The sequence below is a fragment of the Anomalospiza imberbis genome, chromosome 7 (genome assembly GCF_031753505.1).
Source record: "Anomalospiza imberbis isolate Cuckoo-Finch-1a 21T00152 chromosome 7, ASM3175350v1, whole genome shotgun sequence".
Classification (NCBI taxonomy): domain Eukaryota; kingdom Metazoa; phylum Chordata; class Aves; order Passeriformes; family Viduidae; genus Anomalospiza; species Anomalospiza imberbis.
In genome coordinates, this window is record NC_089687.1 from 15,787,640 (window position 1) to 15,805,383 (window position 17,744).

At 58.8% G+C, this 17,744-nt stretch overlaps 2 protein-coding genes across 2 annotated transcripts; one reads left to right on the forward strand and one right to left on the reverse strand.

Annotated features, from left to right (window-relative positions):
• Positions 1–2,499: 2,499 nt before the first annotated feature.
• Positions 2,500–4,530, forward strand: CDK5R2 (cyclin dependent kinase 5 regulatory subunit 2). The gene has a single exon (XM_068195571.1). It carries the CDS (start codon positions 2,678–2,680, stop codon positions 3,638–3,640), a length of 963 nt encoding a protein of 320 aa, XP_068051672.1. The 5' UTR covers positions 2,500–2,677; the 3' UTR covers positions 3,641–4,530.
• Positions 4,531–10,705: 6,175 nt separating this feature from the next.
• FEV (FEV transcription factor, ETS family member) lies at positions 10,706–16,022 on the reverse strand. Its single transcript, XM_068195572.1, has 3 exons — positions 15,860–16,022; positions 14,815–14,889; positions 10,706–12,358 (listed from the first exon to the last, which is right to left on the reverse strand). The coding sequence occupies exons 1-3, from the start codon at positions 15,909–15,911 to the stop codon at positions 11,847–11,849; spliced, it is 639 nt and encodes a 212-aa protein (XP_068051673.1). The 5' UTR covers positions 15,912–16,022; the 3' UTR covers positions 10,706–11,846.
• Positions 16,023–17,744: the final 1,722 nt, after the last annotated feature.

The following is a 17,744-nucleotide window of genomic DNA, read 5'->3' on the forward strand; positions in this document are numbered from 1 at the left end:
ATAAAACCAGAGAGTGGGGAAAAGATCCTCCTCTTTCACATGGAAGTGCAGCTGCCTCCCATGTAAGCTGCAAAGCTGCTTCTTTACCCACATAAGGAACATCCTGCTGTTCTTGTGGGGCTTGGGAAATTCCATAGTGCTTGCAGGAAGCTCTTGCCACTGTCAGCAATGCTGTCTTGGAGAAGGACTAGGGGCCCGCTGACCTCCTCTACCCCAGAGCTGCTGCCGCAGCAGGACTCAAGCTGCAAGCAAGAAGGGAATAAAGCCCTGGAGCTTTCTGTTGCTCATAGCTGAGGCCTCGAGCTGCATCACTAAACAGCCCTGAGCTGGATTTTTAAAGAGGCTTCAGCCAAGTGTCTCCTCCTGAGAGTGGTGGGAGGTGCACGCACACCGAGCAGAGTGGTGCAGCAGCCACAAGCCCAGCCAGGGCTGGGGAATTCTCTGGCCTCTGCTGTGCAGTACAGCTCATCACTGCCAAATAGGAATAACCTTTATGAATGAGTTCTGGGAAGCTAGTTTGGGAGAACTCACACAAGGTGGGGGAGGCTTCATGTGAAGCAATCTGAGAGCAATTTTACTTCAACAGGAGCAAGTAGGATGCAGAAAGGTCCCTGCTTCCTCACCTGAAAAATTCAGCTGTGGGTTTCTGATGAGACCACATGTGCACACCAGAAAATCCTTAAACATGCAAAGAGAGCAAAGACAACAAGCTCCCTCCTATCCGCCCCCCCCCCCCCCCCCCAGGGCTCTTCCATCTTCTTGGTTTGGTTGAACCTAGCTATGTATATCTAAAGGTGCTGACTTAATTGTCATCAGGAACCTTGTCTTGATTTTCTTCCTCTGTATTTATACCCCTTTACTAAATCCTCATGGTTACTTCAGCCCAGCCTAAGCTAGCCTTGAGTAAGTAATGCTGGCCCAGATCCACTTTGGTTCTGGCCACTCCCAAAGCAAACCTCTGCATGTGAGGGTCTGTGTGTGCATGTGCCTGTTCTTTGCAGATGCCACTGCAGGGATGGCGGGTGGCCACAGTGCAGGATATGTGGGAATGAAACTTTGCTCTACTTCCCTGCCATGGCCCAGAGGGCATAGCCTCTCCCCTGCCCCAAGAGGGGCAAGTCAGCCCCAAGCATCGGGAGGCCAGTCTAGAAGCCTGAAACATGGCTCCGAGTCTGCGTTTTCTTTTCAAACACCTCCAGCATCAGCAGTGCAGGAGGAAGTGGGGAGGGGAGAGGGTGGGCTGGTTTAGCTCCTCCCAGCTGATAATTCATTACCGTCTGTTAGCCTGGATCCATCCTGCAGCAGCTACATCCTGGCAACGACATGTGTTCATTTCACACATAAAATGCTGTATCAAAATGCATCCTTGAGACATTCCCCCTGAAACCTTTTCCAGCTGCCTCTCCCAGTGCTTCACTTGTGGGAGCAGTCCCTGCAATTGGGATGTTTTTTTTTTAACGGATGCCTGGCACCTGTCATAGAAATCAGGGCTGCAGCTAATGAGAAATACAAGTGGGATCTTCCTGCACAGAGCTGAGAGGCAGCAGCATCGATGGCGTGCTCTGATCCATAGAGGGAGAAGGAGCAGCTATGCTCATGCACGTGGCTGGTTTATCACACACCATTTGCAAAGATGTAGAGATGCAGCATCTCTTCCCTCCCCTCCTTCCCTATGGGTTTGGGAGCTTTGGGCAGCAGAGCTGGCTGGTCTTGCCTTGGGAATATGGAGGTGGTCTCATCCCGTTTCTCCGAGGTCGCTGACTGCTGCCTGATGCTGGTGACTGTCAGCCTGGTGGTAAATCTCCCTTCCATAGCTGAGCGGGAAGAGACTGGGTGGGTGAAGGACCCCATGCTTGCACAGTAGGTCATGGGAGCGCTCCCCCGTGGCACCTTCTGACTCCCTGTGGAGCCATGCCCAGGGCTGGGTTGGTTCTCAGGAGAGATGAGGCTCAGCCACCAAGCCTAAACCTTTCATATTGGCTGCCAAGTCACAGCCAGCCTTGCAACCACCCCAAGCCTTCTCCAGCTTCCCTCTGAGCACCCGTTCTTCTTGATCCTCATGCCTCCTCAGCCTTTCCTCTAGCATTTTCAAAAGCATTTTCAAAGGATTCTTCCCCACCGTGTACCCCTAGCACCACTGGGCCAGGGGGCTCTGCTGCTCTGGGAAGGCTCATCCCTCCCCTTGTAGGTAAGAAAACAGAGCAGGACTTGGCAGGAACAGCCGAGTTCAGAAGCCCTCCCTCGACCCTTCCCGTGTCCCCTGTCCTCTGGGCTCACCCCCACGTCCTCCAGACAAAGGGCTCGGGGTCTGTGACAGCATCGCAGGTCCCAGCCCGTCCGCCCTGGCGGGCGCACCGAACGAGCCCCCCATCGGTGAAGGTCACGCCGGGGCGGCGGCCGCCGGGCACAGCCGCGCCGCGCTCTCCCCCCTCGCCACCCACCGGCGAGGGGCGGGCGCACCGGGGGCCCTTGCGGCGGCGATTGGCTGGCGGCGGGGAGGCGGGGAGCGGCGGGGCCGCGGCCGGCTGCAGCGGCGGGCGCGGAGCCCAGAGCGGGCGCGGCGGAGCATCTTCGGGCACCGCGGCCCCGGTGCGGGCCGCCTCCCCCGCAGCTCCCGGCCTCATATGGGCGGTGCCGGCGCCCCGGCCCCCGCACGCCCGTCCCGCTCGGCGTTAGCATGGGCACGGTGCTCTCCCTCTCCCCCGCCGCCTCCTCGGGCAAGGGCGGCGGCGGCGGGGGGCTGCTGGCCGAGAAGGCGCCGGGAAGGGTGCCGGGCAAGGGCGAGAGCCGGCTGAAGCGCCCCGGCGTGCTCATCTCGGCGCTAACCTGGAAGCGGCTGGTGGCCGCCTCGGCCAAGAAGAAGAAAAGCACCAAGAAGGTGACGCCGAAGCCCGGCGGCGGGGCCCCGGGGGGGGCCCCGGGCCAGCCCGACCCGCTGGTGGTGCAGCGCAACCGCGAGAACTTGCGCAAGTCGGTGGTGGGGCCGGCCGACGGTGCCAAGCAGGGCCCGCTGGCCGTGCCGGTGCCCACAGTGCCCTCGGCGCCGCAGGATCTGCACCCGGGCTCCGGCGGGGGAAAGCCGCCGCCGCCACCGCCGCCGGCCGGCAGCCGCCCCCCGGGATCTCCGCGCCGCGTGGTGGTGCAGGCGTCCACCGGCGAGCTGCTGCGCTGCTTGGGGGACTTCGTGTGCCGCCGCTGCTACCGCCTGAAGGAGCTGAGCCCCGGCGAACTCATCTCATGGTTTCGCAGCGTGGACCGCTCGCTGCTGCTGCAGGGCTGGCAGGACCAGGGCTTCATCACCCCGGCCAACCTGGTGTTTGTCTACCTGCTGTGCCGGGAAGCGCTGCGGGGCGAAGACATCGGGAGCCAGGCGGAGCTGCAGGCCGCCTTCCTCACCTGCCTCTATCTCGCCTATTCCTACATGGGCAACGAGATCTCCTACCCGCTGAAGCCCTTCCTGGTGGAGGGAGACAAGGGGCGCTTCTGGGAGCGCTGCCTGGGCATCATCCAGCGCCTCAGCGCCAAGATGCTGCGAATCAACGCGGACCCGCACTACTTCACGCAACTCTTCCAGGACCTCAAGAGCGAGGGCGAGGGCGGAGACGGGTCCAAGCACTGGACGATCAGCCTGGACCGTTAGGGAGGTACCAGGCCCCCGGCGCCGGGGGCGGAAGGGGCCGCGCACCGAGGGGCGGGGGAGGCGAAGGACTGTCGGATTCCCCCCCCTGCCCCCGCATCCTCCTCGCCTTCCCCCTTCCCCAGCCTTCAGTTCCACGGAGACGCTGCTTGGACCCTCCCTGCTCCGGATCCGGCTGCCCTCCTCCCCCGCCTCCGACCCCAGCTGGGGGCTGCGCTCCGGAACACCGAGGCGGCGGCGAAGACCGGGGAGGGGGAGTGGTGCCCCTCCCACCTTCGCGAGGGGGGGAGGGGGAGGCTGCGGAGGAGCGGAGGCTCCTGGATGCGTTTTCTCTAGAAAAAAGGGGTGAAAAAATGGATGTTGGGGCCGGGGGCCGGAGGGCTCTGGGGGGGATTTTGGGGTGTGGCGGGTGCCCCAGGTAGAGGGTGCATGTGAACGAGTCCCTCGGCGCGGGCAGGGCCGCCCCGCGCCTCCGCAGCGCTCCCGGTGCTGTCCGTGGTGCTGGAGCTGCCGCGCCTGACAGACAAAGGCGGGGATTGCGGGCAAGGCTGGGGGGGTTTCTGTGGGCGATGCCTTCCCCCCCCTCCGCCCACGTGTGGTATATGGGCCCCCTCCCCCAGCATGGGCGACTCTGCCCCTCACCCCGCGGGAGCCGCCCGCATACCCCTTTGTTCGAGCCGCTGGGGGGGGCGCCCACGCCCCTCCCCTCGGGTAAATCCCCCCCGTGTGCCCCCCGAAACAGGGAGTGATGCTTCCCCCACCTTGGCTTGCTGCGGGAAGAGGGGTCTGTGCCAGAGGAGGCCTGGGGTGTCCAAGCGGAGGGGGCCTGCTATGGGAGGGGGGTCTCCTCTCCTCTTGCTTTGCTTCACTGGAGAATAAAGAGGTGGCCTGGATGGGCCTGGCGGTGGCTGCTGGACTTGCTGGGCTGTGGGGTGCAAGGGAAATTGGGGTAACACCCCAAGCTCCTGGTCATGACCCACTCCTCCCCAAGAGGGATGGGGGGCCCTGCTTCCCAAAGGGGGTTTTACTCCCTGCTGTGAGTTTGGGCTCAAATATTCACACCTCTTTGTGCCTAAGGCCAGTCCTGGTCCACCTGAGTGTCTCCTGGACCCTTGTGAGCTCTCCTGGCCTCCTCCATTCCAAATGGAAATTCCTGATGCCTGTCTGCCACACGGAATTTAAACAGGATGCCACAGTTTATGTCACCTCCATGTTTTCAAAATTGAATTTTCTTTTTCCTGAAGCTATGCCCTCCCTCCCCTCACTCCTCCCTACCTCTGCTCTGCAGGGCTGGGCTCCCTTTTTCTGGTGGCAGCAGGAGGCTGTGGGAGCTGTGCTGCTATCCCTGTTACCAGCCCTTTGCTTCTGCAGACCTCCATGGAGAGGGGTGGAGCATGAGAAAGCTTTGCCTTTTTAAAAACTGGTTGCTATGCTTCAGAGTGCTGAATTTTCCAGGACTTCTTTAGCAGAAGCTGCTGCACATGCTCTCTGGCTGGGGTCTGCATTCAGTGCTTCACAGCCCCTCTGAGCCAGGCATTTGGGCTCCCCTCTGCTGGGAAGAGCTATGCTGGCTCTGCAGGTCATGGAGGGTAAGCTGGATTCTCTCTACCTTTGTGTGCATCAGCAGAGCTGCTAATTAGGCCCAATCTGGCTCATTCAGGCAAAGCTGTGCTGCCAGGAAGACAGCACAGATGTCCCTGTGACGGGGCTGACCTGGCAGGGCGCTGTGCGAGGCTTTTCCGTGGCTGTGTAAACGCAACATGACCGATGCTGCTCCTGTCCTCCCTCTCCTAATGGATGCTCTTGTCTGTGCCTTTAGATTGACATTCATGTGACCTTGTGGTGAGCTGTCTGGGCCACAAGGCATTCCTAACCCACCCCAGCTTTGGCCATATCCATATCTTGTCATGAGAAAGGTAACTTTGGCTTAAACTGGTGGAATTGGAGCCTTATAGCTCCTATGGGGTTGCTGGGAGAGCCCTCACTCTCCCTTACCAGTGTTTTACAGCAGGGGAAACTGAGGCACAGTGAGATGAATACAACAAGGTGGTCTGCAGCACAGGGTGACACCTGAAGCCATTGGTACCAGCTATTTCCACCCTGAGCTGTGGTGTTTGTCCAGTGATTTCTATTCCCAGCTGTAGGGCTTTATGGAGTCTCCTCCCAGAGCTGAACAACCTCCCAGCACTGGAGGATTTTCCCACCCTACAGATCTCCTTAGAGACACAAGGTTATTCCAGCTTCCAGCCCCAGCCTTTTAAGTTGCTTCCAGCTGCAGTGAGGCCATGTCCTTCCCCTCCTCCCTTGTATTTCATTGATTAAGAGTCCTAGGCCTCACTGGGGGATTTAGGAAGAGCTAATTGCAGACTGGTAATTGAAGACAGCTTGGAGTCTCTGGAAATGTCAAGGAATGAGAGAGGAGCTTAGATGCTTCCATGCATTTAAATATGCATCATTGGCTCAGCCAGAGTCTTACTGGAGGGAGGGAGGCATGTCTGGTTTTCCCTACCCCAGAGGACCTTGTAGAGCTGCTGGGGGAGCAAGGCAGGGGTAGCAGTAATCTTACCTTGTCTGTGAGCTTTCTGCTCCCCCCAAGGCAAAGGAGACATGTGAGAGAACTCAAGCAGGGCTGGGTACTGAGGGGGAGAATCTCAGGCTAGGGAGCTTAGTTTTCCCCTTTTTAAAACCATGATTTGACATGCCAGACTCCTGTGCTGCTGCATGATTGATGGTCTGGACTCAGAAGCCAGCAGCAAGGGGAATGGGTAGAGCTTGTGCCCAAGCTGGTGATTCCTGCAGCGCTCCCCGAGGAGCAGTGAGGAACTGAGACCCTCTCAGGAGGGGCTGAGCAGCCCCCTGTGCTGCCAGCCACAAGGCCCAGCAGTGTCTGGAGTTGCAGGGATGAGCAGATTCATATCGGGTTTGGGACTTGGAGGTAGAGCAACAGAGCCAAATCAGCCATCAATCACCACAGGGATCCAGGTGAGAGATCCCAGTTCTTTCCTAGTTTGAAATTCCTCCAGCAGCAACACATCTCCTTTCCATGCCTCACAGTGGGTGCCCCATCTGCTCCACATTGCAGCAGCAGAGGTGGACACTGCAGCCCGCAGTGGGTTCGACCCCATCTGCCCCAGGGAGGTCTTTTCTCAGGCCAAAGCACCCTTATCTTCCTTCCCAAAGGCGCACAGGGCTCTTAGATGCACCCTGAGTGGCAGTGGATCCCAAGGATGAATAGTCACATGTCAATAAGGGAGTTTTTACTGGAGTCATGGAAAAAGCTCAGTGGGACTTTCCTTGCCTGACTGCTCTGTCTGTGGAGCAGACTCGATGGGCTGGATGAGCTGGCCATAGCACTGGGGCAGGGAGAGGTGATGGGCAGCTGGAGCAGCCAGCCTGGCAAGCCATGCCTCTTCCATGTCAGACAAGCAGCAGGGAAGCCATGGTTTTGCTTTTAAGAGTTGTCATCATCCCCCAGAATGACTTGGAGATGCTCCATGGGAGGAAAATATTCTGGATGATGCAGACCCAACACCTGCTTGGCTGCTGAAGGACCTGCCTTGGCCCTGCTTTCTGCACAAGCCTTTCCTCATTTGCCTGCAAGGATGATGGATGCTGTTCCTCGAGGCAGATGGGAGTGGGAGGTCTCTTCTGCCTCTGTGGGAGCCCCTCAAACACTGGCTCCATTGCAGCTTTGGGCTGCTGCTACTCTGTTGAAATGGGGATGGCTTGTGGGTGCCGGTTTCTGCTCCATGGCACTTCAGTCACAGCTGCTAACGGGGTGCCTGTGGGGGAGCACATGGGCAAAATGACCCAGGGAGATGGCAGCAAATGGCAGAGAGAGTCAGAGGGTCCCAGACTAAATTGGCTGATGAGATGTTTGTACTCAGGGAAGGGCAGGATGCTGCCACAGGGTCTCAACTGATGAAAGACATATCCAGGTTGGGTGGGAGGCTGCAAGAGCTCTGCCTGTGCCTAGGGTGGCCCAGTGGCAGGCATGGGACTGCGGGAGGTGGGATGGCAAACATCCACTGTAGCCAAAGCATGGCCTGTGGCCTTGCCTGGCTGATGTGTTTGGGAGTGAGGAGCACAGACTGGGAACAGCTCAGTGCCAGGAAGCTGGGGCAGGTGAGGAAGGGGAACTGGCTACCTTATAGCCCTGCTTGGTTAATCCGTCTGCCACAGAGCTGGCAAGGCAGAGGCCAGGGCTGCAGAGTCTGGGTCATTATCTCCAGCTCCTCACTGAGAGCTGAGTGTGGAGCTTTCCCTGTGCTGTGTCCCCTGCCTGTCTCACAGTCCTTCGTCACTTCTGAAAATTTAGCTCCTTAGGGGACAGCCAGGCAGAAGCAAGCTGTGACCCAGGGCAGATGTGGGGAGTCTGGCCCAGGAAGTGAGTGTCCCCTGGGCTGGAACAGGGACTGCTCCCTCATCAGAAGGCCTGCATTAGAGCATAATCTGGCATTAGCACATTAATCCAGCCCTCCTGCTACTCAGCTCCAGCCCTCAGCAAAGTCCACACCAAGGTCTCAGTGTACAGCTGGGCAGCAGCAGCACCAGGACACTCTCCCTGACCAGCCCTGATGGGCACCAGAGAGGTGGTGGCAGCAGGGACAAGGTTTGGGTTTATGGTGGCAGTACAGCCCCAGCCCTCAGCACGTTGCCAAGGGAGAAAGCATCTTTTGGAAGCATCACCGTTGCTTTCTTGGAGGGACTTCACACGGGGTTTTGGAGCCTGACTGCCTGCAGGTGCAGGCTTAGCCACACTAAGTCACGAAGCACTTTGCAGGGAGCCAGGCCAAAAGAAGGTGGTGTCTGGAGAGAGGATGTGAGTCAGCAGCTTGGGTGTAGGGGGCTGAGGAGCCAGTGCAGCTGGGATGAGGTGAGAAGGAAGTCGGTGGGAATTAGGAGAGCTGGAGAGGGTGCAGGAGTGGGCAGGGAGGCAGACTGTGTCCCCCAGGGCAGACAGCAGACATGGCCTGGCTGTATTGCAAAGGCTCTTCCCAGCATGAGAAATGAAGAAAGCGGCAACATGACTTCACTAAAATAGGAGAGGGACTAATCCATTCCCCCTCTGATATATTACAGGGGGGCTGGAAGATTTTGGAGGAGTTGGAGAGGTCCCCCTGTCATGATGGCAAGAGGCTGAGGTCAGGGCAGCCCTCTTGCCAGCTGTGCAAAGCCAGATACAAAGATTTTTTTGTTTTATTTTTTTTTTTTTAGTAGGGAAAAAAAAGTCCTTCTTCCTTTAAGCACTGGGCAGCAGAAGAAGCTGCTAGGCCATGTGCTCTGCTCCCTCAGTCTTTCCAGCACAGGCTGAAGCCCTTTGGAACTGTGTTCCCCATCTCACCCTACACAGGGCACCCAAGGACTCCCTACAGGTAGGTTGGAAGCCCACGGGGGCACTGAGTGCAGCTGTCAGCCACACAAAATAGGCTCCCAAGAGCTGGTGCACCCCACAGCCAGACACGGTGCTCCCCCATCTGCCCCCCGGGCTGGGCACCCCTGCTCAGGGCCAGGGATGATGTTCCACGGGCAGCTGTGCTGGGCTGGGCCCTGCTTGCCCATTGGCAGGATTTTGCTGCAGTCTGCTCCGAGCCGGTGGTTTTGGTGACTGAAGAATCCTGCAGAAAGCAGCACTGCTGGTGGATTGGGTCAGAAAGGGCTCTGGGGAGGGCGGAGGCTGACTTGGGTAAGGTAGCGCTCTGTTCAGCCCTCCGATGAGCTCAACATGTGAGGGGAGGTGGCTCCCAGCGGGGCCTGGGCATGGGAGCATCCCGAGTTGCCATGGTGACACCGGCTGCATCCTCAGGCAGGCAAGAGCATGGCTGGTGCAGCCCCGCATGGGTGTCCCCCCCCCGCTTCCTTCCTGGCTGCCGTCCCCGGGGAGTGCAGGGCTGGTGCCCGGCTTTCGGCGTTGCACCCTGGGGACAGAGCGGTGGGACTGTGCCAGCTGGGCTCCGAGCAGAGCGAAGCAAGGCGCAGCTGCAGCCTGTTGCACTGGGTGTGTGCGGCGGCCCTCCCTCTCCCGAAAAGGTAAGTCCCCCTTTTCCCTACAGTGTCCCGCCTCCAATCCATCAGGGATCCGGGTTGCAAGGTCGGGCGTGAGGCGGGGGCCGGACTCACCTGGGCTTCCCTGGTGCAGACCCTGGCAGAGGGACGGGAAGGGGGAAGGGAGGAGCCACCAGTGACCCACATCCCTTAATCCGTGTCCTGCCCTGCGTCACGCAGTTACCTAAGCCCCGAAGCAGGCTCCCCCGGCGAGGGCACAGCCCTCTGCCCCGTCTCTGAGGGAGCCAGTTGTGGCCATTTCCCCCATTTTGTCCTTGCAAAGTGAAACCTGGGGGCAGGGGATGTCTCCAGCCTATCTCGGTGCTGGTTGCGTGGGGGTAACTACTCCTTTTCCCCCTCACTTCACCTCCTGCCGTCCCTGGGAACCAGTCTGTGCACCACTCGGAAACCCGGGAGGTAGGGACAGCCCCCCGCCCAGCCCCTTTCGTTCTCATGGGTTCTCTGCCAGCAGCATCAGGCCCCCCCACTTCACAGCCTGAGCCCTCCCCAGAGGACCAGAGGACACAGTGACATCAGATCCCACTCCCTTAAGCTGATTAGGGCAGTAAGGATGCATTGGAGCAGATGCCCACCAAGGCTATGAGAGTGACCAGACCCTGGGGGGATGCAGAAGGGGCAGCATGGAGAGCCCCCAGATCTGGGAACTGCTGTGGTCTGAGGCATGAAGGGAGAGGAGGTGGGGGCTGACCACTCCTTCCATGGGCTGGGGAGTTGCATGACTCCCCCTGCACAGCCAACGTGATCCCTGTTGCAGGCCTGGGAGCCTGAGAACAGCATATGTGGCTTTCCTGAAGGGGAGTCTCAAGTAACCCAGAGGTTTCCAGCTCTGTCCTGTCTCTTGGGGATTGTAAGAACCAGAGGTGATGCCTGGAGAAAAGATGATGCAGACAATGGCCACATCCTTCCCAGCCCAGCCCTGAAGGTATTCTGGCTCAGATGGGAGAGGATTTGCTGAGTGGTTCCCCCTCTCACCAACTCCCTTCAGACAGGAGAGGACACAGGTCACAGCACCTCTCTGGTTTATTGAATACCAATCCCACCCCCCAGCCAGTGCGGAGCTCAGCGTGCCCAGCTCTTGTGCATCCACTGGGCCAAAGTCCTGCTCCAGAGGATGGGGGCAGCTCCTTGAACCCAGGGGGAGAGACCCAGGGCTGCCCCTTGATGCCTGGGGCTCTCAGGCCTGCTGTCATCCCTTCTTCTGCTCCACCACCCACGCTGCCTTGTCCCTGGGGATGTTCCCATTTATGGAGAGTGTCCCACCAAGTCCTGCATGTGAGGAGCTAAAGCTGTAGTAAAACTGGAACATTAATCTAGGAAGGGATGAGTAGGACATGGGCTCATGTCTAGGGTGTCAGGGACGGTCTGTGGTGTGATCCTTGGGCACTGGGGAGAGGGCAGAGCTGCAGAGACCATGCTATGCTGCCTCCAGGCTCTGATCTTGCCTTCAGGACTGGCAGTTAGCCCCACACTTGTCCCTGGCATCTCCAACCCCAGAGCCCTGCCCTGGGTCTGAGTGAACCCATAGAAAGCATCTTGCTCTCCAGACCAAGGCTTCTCCTGAGTCTGAAAGAAGCTGCCTTCAGGCAGCAGGTATAGGAGAGATGGAGGAAGCAAAGCCTTTGGAGACAAAGGTGAGGGGACCAAGTGGTCAAGGAAGATCCCCTTTCCTTGTCCCTGCTCAGTGGGACTCTCATTCATGGACACAGCTGCCCTGGGGCCCCAGCTCCTGACTCCTCTCTGCAGGAAATGGGGAGGGCAGGCACAGGCTGGAGGCAGAGCTAAGGACATTCATGGCATGGGCAGCATGTTGTAAGGGAAAGGTGGGGCAATGTCCCTGCCAGGAGAGGAGCCCGTGGTTTTTCCTTCCATTCACACCCTGCTTTAGGTATCCACATCCGTTCCCGGGATCGTGGGTACTTCTTCATCTTAAATTTAGATGGCTTCCCTCCTCCAGCCACCTACATCAGAGAATCAATCCAGCTATCCTGCAAGCACCCCCCACTCCCCACACCACATCAAACATAAAAGGGGGCAAGTGAGAGCAGGGCACAATCCCATCCCCCATCCCTCCCCACTGAGCTTCCCAAATCCGCAGCCCCATGCTGCCAGGGACATGGAGCATCCACTTGGCACAGCTGAGCCTCTAATGGTAATGGTTGTTCATGTTGTTGAGGTGGGAGGCTGCCATGGCGCTGAACGAGGCTGAGGGCTGGAGCCCATGCCCAGGGTAGAGGGACGGGCTGGAGCCAGGCCAGTAGGAGAAGCCAGCTGGTGTCACTCCCGAGGTCATGAGATTGAGTTTGGAGATGCCCGAGAAGGGCAGCGGTGCCAGGTTGCCCTGGAATTTGTAGAGAGTGTGATCGGGGGTGGTTGGCTGGCACACCTGTGCCAGCCCGTGGAAGTCAAACTTGTAGGCGTAGCGCTTGCCATGGACCTTGGTCATGATGTTCTTGTCGTAGTAGTAGCGCAGCGCACGGCTCAGCTTGTCGTAATTCATGTTGGGTTTGCTCTTCCGCTCACCCCAGCGCCGCGCCACCTCGTCAGGGTCGATCAGCTTGAACTCCCCGTTTGTGCCTTCCCAGGCGATGCAGTTCAGGTTGGACCGGTCCGAAAGCAGCTCCAGCAAGAACTGCCACAGCTGGATCTGCCCGCTGCCTGCAAGGCCGGGCCCCAGAGAGGTTAAAGCTCCCTCCCAGGGCACAAGGTGAGGGACAGGATGTGCCCCAATCCCCTTGACCCACTGTTATGTTGCCTTCTCCCACACCCAGGTTTTGGCTGCACCTCATTGCATCTTCCCTGCTTTAGAGACACATATGATGGTAACAAGGTTATAACTCCTTTGTGACATCCCAACCCTATCCTACACCCCGAGATACGAGGAGAAGATACCCCTGCACCTTGAGATGGAGTAGGAGTGCTCAGAGGTCAACACAGTGGGTCTGGATCCAGAGTCTCCCCATCCCTCCCACCCACATTCACACACCACTGAAGATGAATACCTGCTTGTTAGTTTTTGTGGGAGGACATAGCCTTGTTCTTTTATAGGCACCCCCAAGAAGGACATATCTTGGCAGAACCCAGATCTATCCCAACATAAACATTCCCCACTGCCACGTCTGCTTGAAACTGGGCTGGTCTCACAGCCCCTGCTCTAGGGACAGTGTCCTGCACAGATGTCTCCATGGTCAGCTCAAGTCAGCGTGCAACACTGACTGAACTAAACCACAGAGAGACACAGACAGGTGTAGGGATGGGAGAGACGAGGACATAGCATGGCGTACTGTGGTTTTGAATCAGGCATCAATGATATTCCTTATTTCCGGAGGAAAAATGTCCTCCCTGAGCCATGGTCATTGCATCTGCAGCTTGCACCAAGGAGTATCCTCGGTGGGTGCCCGTGGTGCCCCTGTGCCAGGCTGTGCACACAATGGAGCCTGGCACACCTCGACACACCCATGGTGAGGCACAAGGACATGCTCCACGGAGTCTGGCCAGAGGTCACGAGAGGAGAGGGAATCTGGACCTTTGGGCAAGGAGGAGCCCTACTGCTGGGACCTGTCCATCCTGCAGAGCAGCCCTGCACTTACCTAGACACCCCACTCTGCCTCCTCTGAGCAGCATCCCCTGCACATCCCTGTTCCTAGTGCCAGTCCTTGCAGCACAGTCTCCTTCCAGAGCAGAGGATGTGCCTTTGCAGTTATCCCTGTGCTCTTCTAACATTATTTTGTCTAAAGGTGCTTGGATCCTATAGAGAGGTTGAGCACCCATGACCTCAGCAACAAGAAGTCCTACAGCTCTGCTACATTTCCCACCAAAAAACCGTCGTGTTCTGCTTGTTTTAGACCCACCTATTTTATCTAGTGCTCCCTGTGTCTTGCTCTAGAAGAAGCAGGGAACAGCCATTCCCCCTCCATTTCCATTCCACCAAAACCCACTCAGATCCTGATGCAGGCAGTTGAGCCTAGGTATTTCCTAATTCCCCATCCTGGGACCAAGGCTCCTCCCTAGGGTGCATCTGCAGCCCCTGCCTCTTCTCATTCACCACAGCCCCAGCCCTGGCCTCCAGCTATCTCCCACCCGTGGATGTTCCACCCCATGCAAGGAGGTCAGGGAGGTGTTGAGGGGTGCATGTGGGTGGGGTGGTGAGGCTCAATCCTGCCTGCTGCAGGGTGCCATGATAATGCACCTGAGTGCTCCCTAAGGAAATATCCAGCGAGATCCTTCTCGCTGCAGCACAGTGTTTAGAGTATGGCTGGGCAGAGTCTGCAGTGCAGAGGAAAAAGGATTCCCCCAGTTCCATCTTCCTCCCCCTCCCACCACTACACTAGGGCTCCATTTTTCCTGCTCAGAGGAGTCCCTGGTCCCTGCGTCCTAGCAAACATGAAAGCTAAACGGCCCAAACACTACAGTGCTGTCTCCACGACGCCCAGTGCTGCCGCGCTCCCAAGCAGGCTCCGGGCTGCTCCCTGGCCGGCACTGGGAGCTCCAGGCTGCTCCCTGGCCAGCACTCGGAGCTCCAGGCTGCTCCCTGGCCAGCACTAGCCGATGCCCGTGGCCCCTGCGCGGGTTGTTCCAGATAGATGACTCCAGTTCCCGGGGACACATCACTTCCGAGCCCTGTCCGAACCCCAGCACTTCACTGGCATCTCCCTTACGAATGATGTCTCAACTCTCCACTCGCAGGAACAGATCTCCCGAGCCCGGATTAGCCCGCCCCACTCCCGGGATGGCTGGCAGCTCCCTCCCGTCGGATGTCCCGGAGCTCCTGGGAGACTGGAGTTAGGACCCTGCACTCTCCCCGCTGCGGGGCTCGGGGGAATGCGTTCCCCGCTCCTCTCTGATCCCCACGGACGGGAGCTCCCGACCGTCGGGGTTGGCCGCCGTCCCCGTGGGAATAGGCGGCGGGACGCTCCCAGCCGGAGGCACTCGCAGCAGCAGGGAACGGGGGCTCCGCGGTGGCCGTGTCCTGCATGGGCAGTGCCCGGCAAAGGACGGGAAAGGGTCTCCGGTGGCTGCTGGGCGGGAGAGAATGCGAGTGCCCCGGGGTCCCCGCTCCGTGCCGGCCGAGGGGAGCGGGGCCTGTCCAGGGGAAGGGGCAGCGGTGCTCTTACCTTTCTGCACGCCGGGGCTGAGAGACCCCCACGCCTGGCTCTTCCCGTCTTTGAACAAAGTTTCCCCGACTGGATCTGGGGGGAAAAGGGGACGCGGCTGGTGTGGAGGGAGGGCTGGAACCAGGCGGGACCGCGACACCCCAGCGCCCACCCGCGGGCAGCGTCCCCGCAGCCCCCGGCCGCTCCCCCTTGCCTGCCCCGCCGCTGCGGCGAAGCCAGGAAACGCGTCCAGGAAAAAGGAAATCCGATTTCCGACCCAGCCGGGGAAGCTTTTAAATAGGAATAGACGATCCCGTGGGCTGGGGTAGGGAGGAGAATGGGAGCGAGGGAGAGAGCTGTGGGGCAGGGGGAGAGGGAGAGGAGGCGGGTGGGTGGCAGAATGGGTGACAGGAGCGGCAGGTGGAAGCAAGGATGTCTGTCGGCATTTGGGGAGTGGACTGCTGTGGAAAGGAGATAAATGGATAGATGGATAGAAGGAAGGAAATGGGAAAATGGATGGAAGGACAGAAGAGACGGTGAGTGGGTAGGTGGAGGAAAGAAAGTGCAAGAGATCGATGGATGGAAGGGCAGGTAATGGATAAGATGGTGGGAAAACAGCCTGATGGAAGGGACATTGGATGGATGGAGGGGTTGGCTGGTACCAGGGATGGAAAGGGGGATGCAGGGACAAGTGGGTGGGATGGAAGGATGCATGGAAGCACAGGGGAAGGGTGGGTGGGTGGGTGGAAAGATGGGTTGGAAGAAAAGGAGGGTAGATGAAGAGATGGAAGGACAGGGTGACGGTGGGTTGATGAAGGATGGGAAGATGAGTGTGCTGGTGTGGAAAGCTGTGAGGGCAGCTGAAAGGAAGAAGGAAGGGATGGTTGTGGTGCTGGAAGGCAGGAAGAAAGAATGGACAGAGGGAGAGGGGATAACAGGGTGGGCGCTGGAAGGAGATGGGGCAGAGGAGAGCCCCAGGGCCTCAGCGGGACAGGGTGGGCAGGGGCTGGGTGCTGTGCGGTGCACGGCGCTGCGGTGGGGCAGCGGCCGAGGGATCCGCCCGTACCTGGCAGGTACATGTTGAGCAGCAGTGGCACCGCTCCGGTGCCGTGTCTCATGGCAGCTGTGGGGGCGGCCCGCGGGCTGCATGTTTTAATATTCCTGCCCCTATTATTATTATTATTATTCCACTTTATCAGGGAGCAGCTGATGGCGAATAAATGGCAGCGGGACGGGCAGGGGACGGGCAGGGGCCGGGGGAGGCGGGGGAAGGGGGAGTTTCCAGGCAACTCGCAGGGGCTGGGGCCCCGGCTCCAGCAATTTCCTCCGCTGTAATTAAAGCGGGCGCTGCCCCCCCCTCCCTCCCCCCGCTATCGGGCCCGCATCAGACTTTAATCACGGCCGCGGGTTTCTATGGAGAGCGGTTCGGGCCGCTTCCTGCCTCTTCCGCCTCCTTAACTCTTCGCAAACACGGCGCTGACATCCCAGCTGGGAGCGGGCCCGGCCACTGCCTGGAGACTGCCCGGGCCCGGCCTCCCACCAGCATCTCGCTCCCTCACCCGCCGATCGGCCAGCAGCGCCTCGGAGCCCTGCACCTCGCTGCACGGCATCGGCAGCAGCATCGGCTCTGTCCCCCTGGCGTCTGGCTCCCCGAGCCACAGTGCTGCTGGCCGTGGGGTCCGTGCCTGCCCCTTCCCCAGCTCCAGCATCATCAGCACAGCTCTGGGGTCTCCTTGCACTTCACAGAGCCCTGGGGTGGGCCAGGTGAGTCCCCACGAGGTCCCTCCACCTCCAGGACAATGGTCATGGGGTTCCTTTGCAGTGCCCAGAGTTTTGGGGTGGTAAGTGCATCTCCAGCGGTTGGTGGCACCAGGTCATCCCACAGCTCTGCCCCCTTCCTGGCTCCTCTGTGCTCTTCTGAATAGTCCCTGCCCCAGGGACAGTTAAGCCTGTGACCATCCCACAACACCCAGCCCTATCCCAACCTGCTGCACATCTTTATTAGGATCCATAGAAGCTGGGAAAACCTCAACACCCAGACAAACCAGGATGGCCCCATCTTTCTTCATCTGCTTGTCCTGGGCAGCGCTGGGTACATTCTGAAGACAGGAGGACATTTCATGGAGAAACTTATGATGGAAAAAGGTGATACCAGCTCCAAAAAGACACATCTGGCCAGGGTTTTCCCTGTCACCCATGGCTCCAGCTGTTATATGCACTTGTGGGTTGCTGTCAAAGTCTCTGTCCCCCAGGTCAGAAGTGGACCCTCCACAGGATCCCACAGCTTGAAGCAGCCAGGCAGTGTGCCAACAGCTGTCACCAGTTCCACTCCATAAGTCCAACACTGTACAGCCAAGCTTACAACTTCTTCTGTAGTGTTTCATTGATGTCTGGCAAAAGGATGAGCTCTTGTGCTGGATTTAGCTGCCTTTCTGGAAAGTGATCATTGCAAGATATGAACCTAATGGAAATCAGGATACAGCCATGCCAGACTCAGAGTTATTATTTATACTGCAGCCAAAATGTGCCTGCCCTGCATAAGAAGCTACAGCCCAAGGGGAGCGATGCTCAATTGGGGTGGCACGGCCCAACAGAGCTGGTGTCTCCTCTTGGCAGGGGGTGTCCAAAGTGTTTAGGAAATAGGGGGTCCCTTGGTTACTGAGCTCCACCTCTGCTCCAGGTGCTCCACCTCTGCTGCCCATCTCCATCATGGACAAAGAGCAGATGCTGACAAGGGGAGACATGAGCAGAGACCATGGTATTCCTCTAGAAATTCCCCAGGAATCCTGTTTGGAGGTAACAGCCCTTAAAAAGCTTCTCTTCCCCCAACTTGTCTCCTGAGCTCCCCTGAACCTCTCAGTGGGGTGTCCAGCTCTGTAGAGCCCAGCAGCCCTGGCTGCTCCCTGCATCCCTCTCCTCCCCCGCCCCTCAAAGTGCTGCTCTCCCAGCAG